Below are 14,950 nucleotides of genomic sequence, written 5' to 3'. Positions count from 1 at the left end.
CCTTTCCCAGTTTGGAACCAGTCTGTTGTTCCATGTCCCGTTCTAACTGTTGCTTCTTAACTTGCTATACAGATTTCTCAAGAGGCAAGTCAGGTGGTCTGGTATTCCCATCTCTTTTAAGAATTTTCTACAGTTTGTTGTGATCCACACAGTCAAAGGCTTTGGCATAGTCAATAAGGAAGAAGTAGATGTTTTTCTGTAACTCTCTTGCTTTTCCAATGATCCAGCGGATATTGGCAATTTGATCGCTGGTTCCTCTGCCTTTTCTAAATCCAGCTTGAACATCTGGAAGTTCATGGTTCACATACTGTTGAAGCCTGGCTTAGAGGATTTTGAGCATTACTTTGCTAGCGTGTGAGATGAGTGAAATTGTGCAGTAGTTTGAGCATTCTTTGGCATTGCCTTTCTTGGGGATTGGAATGAAAACTGACCTTTTCCAGTCCTGTGGCCACTACTGCATTTCCAAATTTGCTGGCATATTGAGTGCAGCACTTTCACAGCATCATCTTTTAGAATTTGAAATAGCTCAACTGGAATTCCATCACCTCCACTAGCTTTGTTGATAGTGATGCTTTCTAAGGCCCACTTGACCTCTCATTCTAGAATGTCTGGCTCTAGGTGAGTGATCACACCATCGTGATTATCTGGGTCATGAAGATTTTTTCTGTATAGTTCTTCTGTGTATTCTTGTCACCTCTTCTTAATATTTTCTGCTTCTGTTAGATCCATATCATTTCTGTCCTTTATTGTGCCCATTTTTGCATGAAATGTTCCCCTGGTATCTCTAATTTTCTTGAAGAGATCTCTGGTCTTTTCCATTCTATTGTTTTCCTCTATTTCTTTGCATTAATTACTGAGGAGGGCTTTCTTATCTATCTCTCCTTGCTATTCTTTGGAACTCTGAATTCAAATGGGTATATTTTTCCTTTTCTCTGTTGCCTTTCACTTCTCTTCTTTTCTCATCTATTTGTAAGGCTTCCTTAGACAACCATTTTGCCTTTTCGCATTTCTTTTTCTTGGGGATGGTCTTGATCCCTGCCTCCTGTACAGTGTCAGGAACCTCAGTCCATAGTTCTTCGGCACTCTATCAGATCTAATCCCTTGAATCTATCTGTCACTTCCACTGTATAATCGTAAGGGATTTGATTCAGATCATACCTGAATGGTCTAGTGGTTTTCCTTACTTTCTTCAATTTCAGTCTAAATTTGGCAATAAGGAGTTCATGATCTAAGCCACAGTCAGCTCCCAGTTTTGTTTCTGCTAACTGTATAGAGCCTCTCCATCTTTGGCTGCAAAGCATATAATTAATCTGATTTCAGTATTGACCATCTGGTGATGTCCATGTGTAGAGTCTTCTCCTGTGTTGTTGGAAGAGGGTGTTTGCTATGACCAGTGCTGCCAACAAATTTGAGTGAACCCCCAAAAGATGAATTTCATACTAACACAAACAGACAGCTGCCTTTTATAATTTCAAAGTAAAAATTCAAACCGTGTGAATGATTTAATTTTACTCTTCACACAGGGAGCTAACAGAATGAGAGGTCGGCTTGGAAGTGTGGACAGCTTTGAACGATCCAACAGTGTTGCTTCAGAGAAGGTATGCACCTGGAGCTCTCCTTTTTTTCTGCTGTTTCAACTTGGCAAAAACAAACACTAATATGGTATTATGCCTGGTTAGTTATTTTGTTATGAGTCCTTCATGACTTCTAAAAAATAACTCATGAGCCTTTATTATTTCAAAGAAGATTCTGTATATTAGCTCCTTTCTGTCAACTAAAAAAAGATCTACAACTTGAGAGTTGTGAGTTAAGTTTTATTTGGGGCAAAATGAGGACTGCAGCCTGGGAGGCAGCATCTCAGATAGCTGTGAGAGACTGCTCCAAAGCAGCAGTGGGGGAAAGACAATATAAGGTTTTGGTGAAGGGGAAGTTCAATACCATAAGCACTGAGCCACAAAAGGGTTTTACAAAAGGGTTTTTGTTAGTCAGGAGGATCTGATGTCACCATGAAGGGATTTAATCCTCCTCTAGATATGAAGAGATGCAAGGATTGAGATAATAAAATCTGTTCCTAAAAACATCCAACTATCTAAAGACCTGTCCCACCAGATTCCCTGGAGCACAGAGTGCCTCACTCCACTATGGACTCCCTCAGGGGCTGTTGAAGGTCAACAGCTGTAGCAGCATGGGGTTCAATCTCCCTCTGTTGTCCCCTTCTCCTCCTGCCCCCAATCCCTCCCAAGCATCAGGGTCTTTTCCAATGAGTCAACTCTTCGCATGAGGTGGCCAAAATACTGGAGTTTCAGCTTTAGCATCAGTCCTTCCAATGAACACCCAGTACTAATCTCCTTTAGAATGGACTGGTTGGATCTCCTTGCAGTACAAGGGACTCTCAAGAGTCTTCTCCAGCACCACAGTTCAAAAGTATCAATTCTTCGGCGCTCAGCCTTCTTCACAGTCCAACTCTCACATCCATACATGACCACAGGAAAAACCATAGCCTTGACTAGATGGACCTTTGTTGGCAAAGTAATATCTCTGCTTTTGAATATGCTATCTGGGTTGGTCATAACTTTCCTTCCAAGGAGTAAGCGTCCTTTAGTTTCATGGCTGCAGTCACCATCTGCAGTGATGTTAAGGCTTAGATATGGTCAATTACATCCTCGAACCCCATTGAAGGCACATGCACGCACACACACACACAAAAGCTGCTAAATGGTCATACTAGTAGAATACAGATCTTTGACCCACTGGGGTCATACCAGTGATAGGTTGGTTGGGGTTACCTCTAATTTGTTAACATGTATGACCTTAAATTCATGGGAATCCCTGGTTACACCTTCGTATCCATCCCAGTAAATGTCAAGGCCATAAATTAGTACCACAAATCCACTGAGTTCCATACCAATCACTCTCTCTAAGGGTAATAACAGGCATAGTTCATAAAGTACCCAGCCTTGTGTCATAATTACTAGATTAATCATTTTTAGTATGATTTAACCATTCCCAACATAGAGGAGCCTTTAAACTTAAATGACCATAGCCTGGTGTTAACCATGAATTTAAGGTCATACATCTGAGATGCTGCCTCCTGGGCTGCAGTCTTCATTTTGCCTCAAATAAAACTTAATTCACAACTCTCAAGTTGTACATCTTTTTTTAGTCGACATTTCTATCTGTTCAACTGAAGCTTTCTCTTGGTGGGACAGAACACAGTTTTGGCTAACTCTGTTTTCTCAGGCTTTTGACTGTTTGGAGATAGTATATTTTGGGGAACAGTATTTGAACAACTATTGATCCAAAGCCATAGAAAAAGGAACCCTATAATTACTGTACTTATAGGGCGATCTTTTGTTCTCTCCTCATATTACTTCCCCCTCCCCTATGTTTAACCCTTTTAACTGCAACATTAGGCTCTTCTTTATCTCATAGGCAATTCTCACTAGGTTTGGTTTCCTGTTTCCTGTAACATGTAACCTGAGGCAGATGCAACCTATTTGTTTTTAATGGAAAAATACTAAAATATTTTCACTAAACTTTTTGTGGGTAGAATTGAGGACAGTTATGAGTCCATGAGCCCTAACCCATGTTTATCAAGCTACAGATTTCTACAGCAGAGCCCGTTCTGGAGAGTATAAACAGCATACTTGTCTAAATTGAAAGATTTATGTTGTCCACCCATGCAGTATGAGAGGCATTCCGGCATAGCTCACTTTTCATTCATTTCCTGTTTTTCATGTCTTTAAAAATTTTTTTACCTCAGGGACCACGTAGTTAGATAGAAACATCCACTGTGAGGGAGGATACTTAACAGGCTTTATTTTATTTTCCTGACGTCTTTGCCATGAGACTTGGACCCTTAAGCGTTGTTATATTGTTTGACAGTACAGGAAGCGTGCAACTGAGATGTCACGGAAATCAGTAGATATATGAATACAGACTCCACCCTCTTTTGGTCAGGATCACTTTTCATCTTTCTGGTAACAAGAAGAGTATAGTAGCTTTGTAGCATTTTACCATAAGGGGTGAGAGGGAAGAATACCTTTTCTTATCATCCCTTTCACTTTCTGGCCTATCTTTACGGATGCTGTCTTACAGCTGCTTATCAGAAGAAATGGGCTGTGGTGATAGTGATTAGGCTTCAGCATGGATTGAGTAAAAAAAAAAAAAAAAACACAACAGTTTCTCATGACTCAGGAGGCAGAAGAGACACTCTGTCCCTTTTGAGCTGTGTCTGAACAGGTCTGCCATGATCCATGTAGGAAAGAAAGGCCTGACTTCTTGCGTTTCAGGACTACTCGCCAGGAGACTCTCCGCCAGGGACCCCGCCAGCTTCCCCCCTGTCCTCAGCTTGGCAGACGTTCCCTGAGGAGGATTCCGACTCCCCGCAGTTTCGAAGACGGGCCCACACATTCAGCCACCCACCTTCAAGCACGAAGAGGAAGCTGAATTTGCAGGATGGGAAGGCCCATGGGGTTCGCTCCCCTCTTCTGAGGCAGAGCTCCAGTGAGCAGTGCAGGTAAGTCCAAACCTCTCTCCAGAAACTGGAACCAAATTCCCCTGTCCCTGTTCTGACCACTGTGGAGTCGAGAGCTTTTGTGACTTCCTGCTCTAGCCAGTATTTAGTTTTCAGGGAGACCAGAAAAATAAATTAAATTATCAAAACCTTCATCACCAAGGGAAGCAGGCAAGCTTTAAGGCATCCCCAAAAGAGCAGGGTTCAGACATTTTGGATGCAAGTATTTTTTTTCCTAGAAAAAATGGAGAAAACAAGATACCATGCCATTGTTTTATCTGAAAAACCTGCTGACAATACATGTTCCTCAGTGTCTCCTTGATGAAGGTGTTCATGAAGCAGCAAGTTCGAAAATAACATAGCTGAGCTTCCTGTAAGCTTACAATGAAAAACACAAGGGTTGAAAAGAAGCACTCATTACCTTTCTACATGAGGTCAAATTTGGCTGTTATTTAATTTCATAAAAAATTATCACCAAATGTGAACAGTGTTAAAATTGTATCTAGAATAAAATGATGTTTATAGAGAAGAATGCATATACTGTAATTGACATGAGCATCTATTAGAAATTATCTCACATGATGTTTAGGAAATACTTTAACAAAATAATTTAGCATTTGATAACAGATAATAAAATTTGCAATTATAGAATGATTATACTTCTTACTGTGTAGTACAAGTCAGAATTTATATCCTAGGACTAATTTTGTTTCTCTTCTTTACCTGTGAGTTTGGTTTAGGAAATAGTTTGATGGGGATTCCAGTCAGAGGGGAAAAAATAAAATCAGAACTCTTAAGTAAAAAAGAAGATTGATTTTTAAATTAATTGCTATTAAATTTACCAGCATGTCTTTTAAAAATATAATTGAATCCTAATTTTTTAAAATAATTTCATATTATAAATAAGATATTTAAGATATATAAAAATAGTAGAACTAATTATCCTCAGATTTTTCTTTTATGAAAAAGAACTAAGTATTCATGTATATAGCAAGCATTTTTATGATCATTTATATTTACCCAAGGCATTAAGTATCTTTTTCCAGGAAAAGTTATTTTCAATAATTTAAAATATTAAAGGATAAATGATGTCTATATTTTCTTATGTTTTCCACATTTTGTAATGTATATACTCAAAGAATTTCTGTCAATATGAGAAGATGCTATTTATATCATGGTAAAAATTTGCTATGAAAAGAATCTTCTGGAAAAAAATCTTTGTAGGCGACTTAAGGATTCAGATAAAACCATGGCTGCACAATTCTACAGGCTGTAAGAAAGAACATGGACATTAACATTCATTAAGCCAAAGGTATTATGATGACTCCCAACAACCAAACATGTTGTTCTTAAATTTTTAGAAGCGTTTATATCTTTAAAATAATTAAGTCTTTGAACTACTGATAATCAGTTTTTCCTTCTGGAGCTTGTTTCCTGTAATTATTTGTGCTTTCCTACTTTTTCCCCTTGAAGTATCTTTTGCAAGTCAAAATAAACACTTTCTGTCCTAAAATTGTTAAGAGCATTTTAGAGACAAACACATTTGCTGAGAAACACTGCATAGATGAGGAATTCAGTTTGTGAAACAATGAACCGGGTCATCATCATCTAATAGAGAACTGCATGCATATAAATTTTTTCCATATAAATTCAACTTTGATTACATTAATAGCAAGAACCTGTGTATATGCTATTTCATAGTGAATGAAGATTGTTCCAGAATATAACTTAAGACGAATTTGCTGTATTTTCTGTACTCAGCATCCTTCCACCAGCTCGGCGCATGCACAAGGAGTGTAATTCTTCCTCCAGTCTTCCAAGTCTTCACACTTCCTTCTCTGCCCCTTCCTTCACTGCCCCCCCTTTCTTGAAAAGCTTTTACCAGAATTCAGGTAGACTATCCCCACAGTATGAGAATGAAATCAGGTGAGATCAGTGTCCTCTGTTTGCAAAGCAACCTTTCTGCAGTGATATACTGATATGTTACTAAAAAGTGGCTAATTGATTTGAGTGACATGAATGCATCTGTGTGTTGTGCCTGTTCTAACCAGTTTCTAATATATTGGCTCCAGTTCCAATTAATTTGAAGAAAACCTTTACAAACAAGTGTTTCAAAGCTTTTTGATGACATGATTATCTTACTTTGGGGACTATATTTTTGTACTCTTTGTGTGTTTCTTTGCCTTGGGCCCCACAGTCTGAGCTTTATTTTGTTTGGGGTAAGACCTATGCAAATATATACTAAGCAAACCTCCCCGATCATGTTTCTCTCTTTTTTTCATTTTTAGCTTCTCTGGACATATAAAGCCACTTATTTAAACAGCTGTACTAAAGTAATGGATATTATATATTTTTATTATTAAATATGTAGAATATTTCCTAGGTGTTTCACTGGTTTTTCAATGACATAGACTTACTTTTCTGAATCTGAGCATAAGTCACATAATGGCTACAGGATCATATTGATAACAACTCCTTCTGGCAGCATGAGGGATCTCTTGAATTATGTAGATGTTCAGTTTTGTTTTTGTCCCCAGTATTGAAATTGTGTAACCTATTAAATCTTGTTCCTTACTGTTATAACTACACAAAATTAAGTGTGGTGATTTTTTGAGAACTACCATTAGATAATTTTTGAAATTCTGAATTCTTACTGATCTTGCAGATTCTCAATAGGATATTTTAACCTTTGGAAAGCAGTGGATTAAGCTGGAAATTCTCAAGGGGTTGTTGTTGGCTTAGAATTTTCTGAGATTCATTTTTATTTTTACGTGTAGCTTAAGCCATCCTTTTTTTATTACTGTATAATATTCCATTTAATACATCACAATTTATCCATTCTCATGCTAATGGATATTTGGGTTGTTTCTATTTTTTGATAATTGATAATTCTTGCAGTCAAGGAGAGAGATACATGCTGTCAACCAGCCGGCGTGCCACTAAAATCTTCTTGGGTGTTCTTTTGGCCTCCTTTCTTTTAGACATAGGGAATTCAAAAAGTTAGTATAATTAGGCAATGTGCATTAACTTGTTAAACTATAATAACCCTTGAATTATCCCTGAATGTCTTTTGTCCATGTATGTTAAGCTCTTTTCATCCCAAGGCAGGCAATTAATACTGGATTAATAAAATTTTGAATCTGAACTGTCCTTTGAGTTAGTACAAAATTATGCCAAAATATTGAATTTCTATTGAAGAAAGTTGACAAAGAATTGATTTCAAAAGGTTTTTACAGGCTCAACCTTATGTGAGAAGAATAAAACCATAAAAATTGCATTATGTATATGGAATATGCAATGAATTTAGAGAACTGATAATTTAGATAATTGAGAACCAAGAAAACATTTTACACATGTTAACATTAAAAATTTCAGTCTACCTCAGCTCTGTAGTTCTACCTATTGATAAGAATACAGCACTTTCAGTGACACCCGTTTTCAGGTTCCTGCTGTTATATTAAAGAGAACATCTAGAGAATTCCTGTTTTCTTCCAAAAACAGAACCATGTCTGAAGGTGACAGTTAGGGACAGCCACCAAGAAGGTCAAGGATTAGCTGTGAATAGGTTATAGAGTACAAAAGCAGTGACTATAAAAGATTATCATAGTTGTTAATTTCGGCTGAGGTGTATGTATTATTCTTGTGCCAAGCTTCCCTTAGCCTACTACACCTCATTCTAATAGGAGCGTATTGAAGTCAGAGGGCAAATATTTAATTTTGCATTGAAAAAAATGTACCTCCTTGTGGTGATCTTCTTTTAAATGCTATATTTAGGCATGTGGAGAACTTTTAAGTTTATAGGATCATTAAAAACATCCTGTCTTCTGAAATGTGTAGTGTTTTCTTGGTTCTGAGGAATTCTAAAAAATCAGAGAGCACTTTCTGGTATGTTTTTGTTTCCTTTTTGTACAGTGTTTTGTAATTTGACAGCTTAGAATCAATAGGCCAAAAAGACACTTAAAATTTCATGAAAGATTATGCCAGTTGTAAGCATCTGGCTCCATGGATTATCACAATGAACATCCCACATCACCCCCACTCAGTCAACACATGGAATGCTGCCAGCACCCTGGCAGCTCCTCCCATTTTCCCACCCAATCTCTACCCCTCATCCTGACCTCAGATACTATAGTTTAGTTTTGCCTGGTTTTGAACTTTCTATAAATGGAATGATACAGCATAAATTCTTTTATATCTGGCTTTTTCCACTGAATAATGGTTTATGAGCTGTATTCTTTTATGTGTACTTCAGTTTATTCATTTGTATTGCTGAATAGTATTTCATTTACTACATCACAATTCATTCCTTTTCCGGTGGACATGGAGGTTATTTCTAGTTTTTTGTTTTTTATAGAGTACTCTCCCTGGATAGGGGTTTCCCAGGTGACTCAGTGGTAAAAAATCCGCCTGCAAATGCAGGAGATGCAGGAGACACGGATTCTGTCCCTGGGTCGAAAAGATATCCTGGAGGAGGAAATGGCAACCCATTCCAGTATTTGTGCCTGGAGAATTTCACAGACACGGGATCCCGGTGGGCTACCATCCATGGGATCACAGAGTGTCGGACACCACTGAGTGGCTGAGCATGCGTGCATGCTCCCTGGATATTATCCATGTCTACATTGGTACACACTTGTGCATTGTTAGTAGCTATCTACACAGTAGCAAAGTTGTTGGACAGAATTCACTCTTAATAGGTTTATTTCAATTAGTCAGTCACTTTGACATAAATTTACTACAGCCTTGGAGAGAGATTTTTTTTTTTAATTAGTATTATAAAATAGCTTAGATTTATAGGAAAATGCAAAACTATTATGGAGAACTGTTAAACCTTTATCCAGATTCATCCATTTTTAACATTTGCCACATTTGCTTTATCATTCTGTCTGTTTCCATGTATACATGCATATGTATATGCATATATATTTTGTTATTCTAAGCCATTTGTGAGTAGATTGCAGATAACATGTCCCTTCACTCTGAATCCTTCAGTGTGTATTTGCTAAGAATGAAGATATTCAAGAGTGTGGCTTTAAGCCAGGAATTTCTGAACTCTACATCTCTCATTATCACTGGTTTCAGAGAAAACATCGTATGCTCACAATTACCATGATATCTGCAACTATTCAAAATAGAAAGAAAGAGGTCCATAAAACTATGTAATATAATTTTCATTTGGGTAGCTCATATCTTATGAGAGGCATAGTGTGGATCTGTAAATATTCATAGTTAAGTAAAGTATAGAGTAGGTTAGCACATAGGTTAGCAAATACTATTTAAAGAGCATGATCATTTGAAATTTGAAATTCAGATAGGCATCCTTCTCCAGGACCACTATTTTGAATTATTAAAAACATGTAGATTATTGTTAAGCAGGCTGAGAAAAAGAAACCAAGATGCTTTTAATATCATGGTTTACTTAGTAGTAGGTTCATTTGTAGAACAGTGAAATGCTAAAGGAAAGGGAGTACATATATGTTTCGTTTTACCTTACTTCAAGTTAATTCTTAAAAATTCGATGTTATTTCATTGTGTAGTAGCTGACATATAATTATGCATAATCTGATGGTACATTTACATAACATCCATTTAGCAAATATAATATATCCTTTTATAAACAAACATCTGTTTCCTCTTATTGTTGCTTCTCAGCTTTTGCGCCTATATTTGAAAAATTTGTATTGAAATTCACTGGTCAAATGATAGTCATTACATCTGCTTCTAAAACTTTTCAGCGACAAAATAGGTTTTTGCTGACAAGTACTTTGTGGTGTAGTTTGGTTCTATAGTTTTCTCATATTATCTGATAAGAAAATAGTGTAATTACTCATGGTACAATATTGAAATTATTTGTACTTTATTGATGTCTTATGGGAATGCCTTTTTATTCTAAATCCTGGTTTTGGACATCACTCTTTTCCTGTGCTAATTCCGTTCCTTGTTTTCCTGTGGTACTAGACAAGACACTGCTTCAGAATCAAGGTGATTAGAGGTCTAAATATTTTCATTTACTAATTTATTAATTCTTCCAACTGATTATTACCATTCACTTAAACAATCAGTTTTGGCTGTCTTCTCCATGCATGGCATCCTTCCAGTGATGTGAAGGGTATATAGTAGGGGAAAAATGACTCCTGGTGTAATCAAAGATTATGAATGATCATATAAAAGATTGATTGTAAACAAATCCTGTTTCTACTCTATTCCACATTGACATTTCCTTAGGACTCTGCTGTGGCCCTCAGTAGAGATTAATTCAAATTTGAAAATAATGGAAGTAAATGAATTTGCTAGTTTGGAGGTACATATGTACATTTAAGGAGTCTATTTCAAATCCCAAGTAGATGCAGAAATAAGAATCCTAAAAGAAATCAAATCTGATTTTCACTGAAAAATATTCTTAGTCTGTTTCTGTTCGTCTTAATTGCTGACACATGGGTTACTTTGAGACACTGCTGTGGCCTTCCAGACCTTCCCCTGGGCTGGACACAGGAAAACACCTACTTCCTTTTTATGGAAGTCTGACCACATCTGTGATGACATTTCTTCCTCCTGACACACACGCTTTTTGTGGTAAATGTCCAGAATCACTGCTGAACAGCTTCACTGAAAATGATTATTCTTTCCTAGTTTCTATGCTTTGCTCATGTCACAAGCCCAGTGGAAAACAGATGTTCCTATCTTCCTGTTGGGGTCACTGACATTTAGATTTCTTCCTAATGGGAGTTAAAATCCAGTATAAAAGATTGGGCTAGCATGAGATGTTCAAAGAAAAAAAATTATTTGGGGCCACATTGATAAGATAAAAAGTGACTGAGACTTGTAATTGACCTACATTTTTTAATGGTTGCATGTAAGACCATTTCAGTAATATTTCTTATCTACTTCCAAAAGCCTAACAGAAATGTTAAGATTTTCTGTGTCCTTCTAGAAAGTTCTACTATAGGCATGGAACTAGGTCTGTGTTTTACCTTAGTGGTCATCTGGCCTATTATTTTATATATGGTTAGACTGAACCCCAGAAATGTTTAATATCTTGCTTGATATAATTTATATAACATTAAGTTATAAGAATGTGAGTAAGCAAATGAGCTCCCTAGAGATATTTTAAATTCCAATGCAAGAACATAATTAAAAATTTTTTTCATTTAGTATAGAGTTTAGGAAATAAAATTCTTTGTTCTTGTTCTTTTTTTGTTTTACACATTGATGAATCTATCTCATTTGATTCAGCTTAATTGATTTCCACTTGATTAGCTTATTCTTAGTTTTATTTAATTAGTAAAGATATTCCATAGGATAATAGATGGGTACCCAGTTGAAACCAGGGCTTACATAAGCTATTAGTCCACCTAAAGTAATTATGAATTAAATTGTACTATGAGCTTTGTGGGAAAAACTCTCAAATTGCAACACTGTGTTATTCCATGCAGCCTTTCTTGAGGCATTTACAAAGAGAAAGCCTTTTCAGATTTCTGTTAAGTGGTTTTCTTTTTGTTGTTATTGTTTAGTGGATTAGTTGTGTCCAACTCTTTTGCGATCCCATGACCTACCGGGATCCTCTGTCTATGGGATTTCTCAGGCAAGAATACTGGAGTAGGTTGCCATTTCCTTCTCGAATATATGTTGGTATATATATTAATGTGTTTTCTATTTGATCCTCCTATTTTAAAATAAAAAAGTGTTTACATTTTGAAATCCAGTGGTTTCAAAAGAAAACGAAGTGAGACATTTTACATAAATGAACACATAATATAATAATACTCTGTAATAATGTAAAATGACATTATTCCATTAAAAAAAAAAGGAAAGAGAAGTACTGACCTGAAGACTTAATGCTAATTACAAACTGATTTTTTACCCTAGAAATACAGGGGAACCTGGGAGTCCCGACAGCTTTATCTTTATGAACCAATACGGCTTTGTCTGAACTAATGCAAAGGGTGTTTACCTTGACATAGTAAACTACAAAGCCTAAGTGCCTGGATCCTGGATTGCCCGGGTTTGAATCCTGACTCCCCCACTATATCCCTGAGACTGTGGGCAAATGACTTAGCTTCTTTCTGCCTCAGTTTTCTCACTAAAAACAGGAATTGTAATACCATCTACCCCATAAAGTTGCTGTGAGGTTGAAATGAGTTCATACTTATGAAATGCCTTGAAGAGTGCCTGGCACATTTTAAGTTTTTAGGATTTTAAGTTTTAGATATTATGAAATTTTCAAATAAGCGAGCTGATATAAGGGTACATTATGCACCAGTTTTATAACCTATTCCCCCAAAATTGTATATTTTACAGACAATAATGAAAATGACATGAGTTCTTCACAATTGTACTTTTAGTACTACCCAGACACTTGCTATGTTATTAACACTGAATTTGAAAAGATCTTTTTAATTCCAGCATTAAAATACAAAAGTTTCAGAATCCCTTTGCTTTGGTTTATTCTAATTTTGTTATTATATATACTAAGCATTAAAAGAAATTACTATTTATTGAACACTTATCCCGTGAGGCATTGAAATTGTTGCTTTTACATAAGTCACTTAGCTTCCTAGGATTAACTTATAAATTGGATACTCTTAGGTCAATGTGTTACTATCTGGAAAAAAAATGCCTTATGTTTTTTATTATGTATTGTCATTGTTAGTACCTACCATTGACACCTTAGTCTGTGCTTTTGGGAAATGAAGCTATTAGAACTTTTTGCCAGAAAAACTTGAAAATCATGACTATCAACAAAAGATTTTAAGAAGGTAGATCTTTTATTTATTCCTGACCTGTCAAGGAATTTATTCCTGACAAGCCAAGCCAACATGAGTTTGATTAAACTCCGGGAGATAGTGAAGACCAGTCCATGGGGTCACAAAGAGCTGGAGACTACCGAGTAACTGAACAACAACAGCAATATCAATGTATTCCACAGATATTTGTTGAGTTTGTTGTTCAGTTGCTAAGTCGTGTCCAATTCTTTGTGACCTTGTGGACCATGGCACGCCAAGCTCCTTTGTCCATAAAATTACCAGGCAAGAATACAGGAGTGGTTTGCCATTTCCTTCTCCACGGGGTCTTCCTGCCCCAGAGATTGAACCCGTGTCTCTTGATTGGCAGGTGGGTTCTTTACCACTGAGCCACCAGGGAAACCCCTTTGGTTGAGTGCTTACCATTAATTACCAGTTGCTATACTAGGAGCTAGAAATACATCCTTGAGTTGGGCATTTAACACATAACTGCCAAACAGTTATACAAATAGTGTTATACAAATGAAGATACAGGGTCGGTTAAGAATGTTTTTTAGGATATAGCTATTATAAAGAATGAATTATAGTTCCCAAAAGGAAAATATTGAATTAAGGCTTTCCAAAGGGGAAGTAAAGGTGGTCATATCCAGTCGGTATTACAGAGAGTGGTGAACTGTGGACACAAATTAAGGTTATAACATTATCCAGGATACATAACAAAATGGGCTTGACTCTACTGGGATGTGCGTCAGCTACTTTCTGAAGTATCATGTCACTTGCATGTCACTTGCTGTCTGTGAAGTAGCTCAAAAGTATGTCTTTTTCCTAACCTTAATTTACCTAATCTAGAAAGATAGATCAAGATTAGAAACAACTGAATGACCTGATAACTGTTGAGTATGGATATGCAAAGTAAATACAAATACTACAGACAAGGGCTGACTGGGTTTTCTGAATTCTGATTGTCTCAGCCTTAGGGAGTTCCTCTGAGTATGTTAGTGAGGTGGTGGCTTTTCTAGCTGAGTTTCATTTCTGCACTAACACTGCTTGGTTCCATCAGAAATTTCGCACCTTCACTTGTTGGAATCACCACATGCAAATATTGTTCATCATTCTCTTAGGAAGCTCAGAGACTTTAAAATGTAAAACAGCAAAATATTCCCACCACCATGAGTGGCAACAGTTATTGCATGGTGTTTCAGCTGCTAACATAATTGGTCTCAAAAGTTAAGTTTGAGTCATAATGACCTTCTAAAAAAAAATGACCTTTTCCTGCAGATAGCCCCAGCAGAATTTAGAGTACTCTTTTCTAGAAAATGAAATTCTTAGAGCAGACCAGCATTACTGTATGTTCATATTACCAAGCATTAAGGTAGAAAGATGTGACATCCCCAACTGCCTACCTCACCCCTGCTCCCCTAAGAAAGTTAAGGAAGGTGATTCTGGGGTCAAATAATTAAAGCAAGTTAGGGAATTTCTGTATACTATTTGCCTTTGGTGAGTCACAGTGCATGCCTGCATATTATGGTCTCTAAGAAGTCCTGCTCTAAAGAAATCTGTTTAGTATTTTAAAATGCAACCTATCCAGTTGATTTGGCCACACTTTTTTCTTTAGTATCACTTAGCAGTAATCCCAAGGTTGACTGTCCTGTCTGTCTTCAGGTTACTTTCTATCATGATCCAACTATTGGTG

The 14,950-nt window shown here is 36.6% G+C and overlaps 1 protein-coding gene across 4 annotated transcripts in view; it reads left to right on the top strand.

Moving 5' to 3' along the window:
- Positions 1–14,950, top strand: part of TBC1D4 (TBC1 domain family member 4) — a 210,246-nt gene that overhangs the window by 161,720 nt on the left and 33,576 nt on the right. For 3 of the 4 annotated variants that reach the window (XM_070380585.1, XM_070380587.1, XM_070380588.1), the window contains exons 9-11: positions 1,524–1,598; positions 4,293–4,519; positions 6,278–6,442. In XM_070380585.1, the coding sequence (XP_070236686.1) occupies positions 1,524–1,598; positions 4,293–4,519; positions 6,278–6,442 (467 nt within the window). The remainder of the gene's footprint in view (positions 1–1,523; positions 1,599–4,292; positions 4,520–6,277; positions 6,443–14,950) is intronic. The other variant, XM_070380586.1, reaches the window with a different exon arrangement.

Source organism: Bos mutus, chromosome 12, assembly GCF_027580195.1.
Source record: "Bos mutus isolate GX-2022 chromosome 12, NWIPB_WYAK_1.1, whole genome shotgun sequence".
Taxonomy (NCBI): domain Eukaryota; kingdom Metazoa; phylum Chordata; class Mammalia; order Artiodactyla; family Bovidae; genus Bos; species Bos mutus.
Note: the sequence above shows the minus strand (reverse complement) of the source record. Positions and strands in the feature narration are given on the sequence as shown.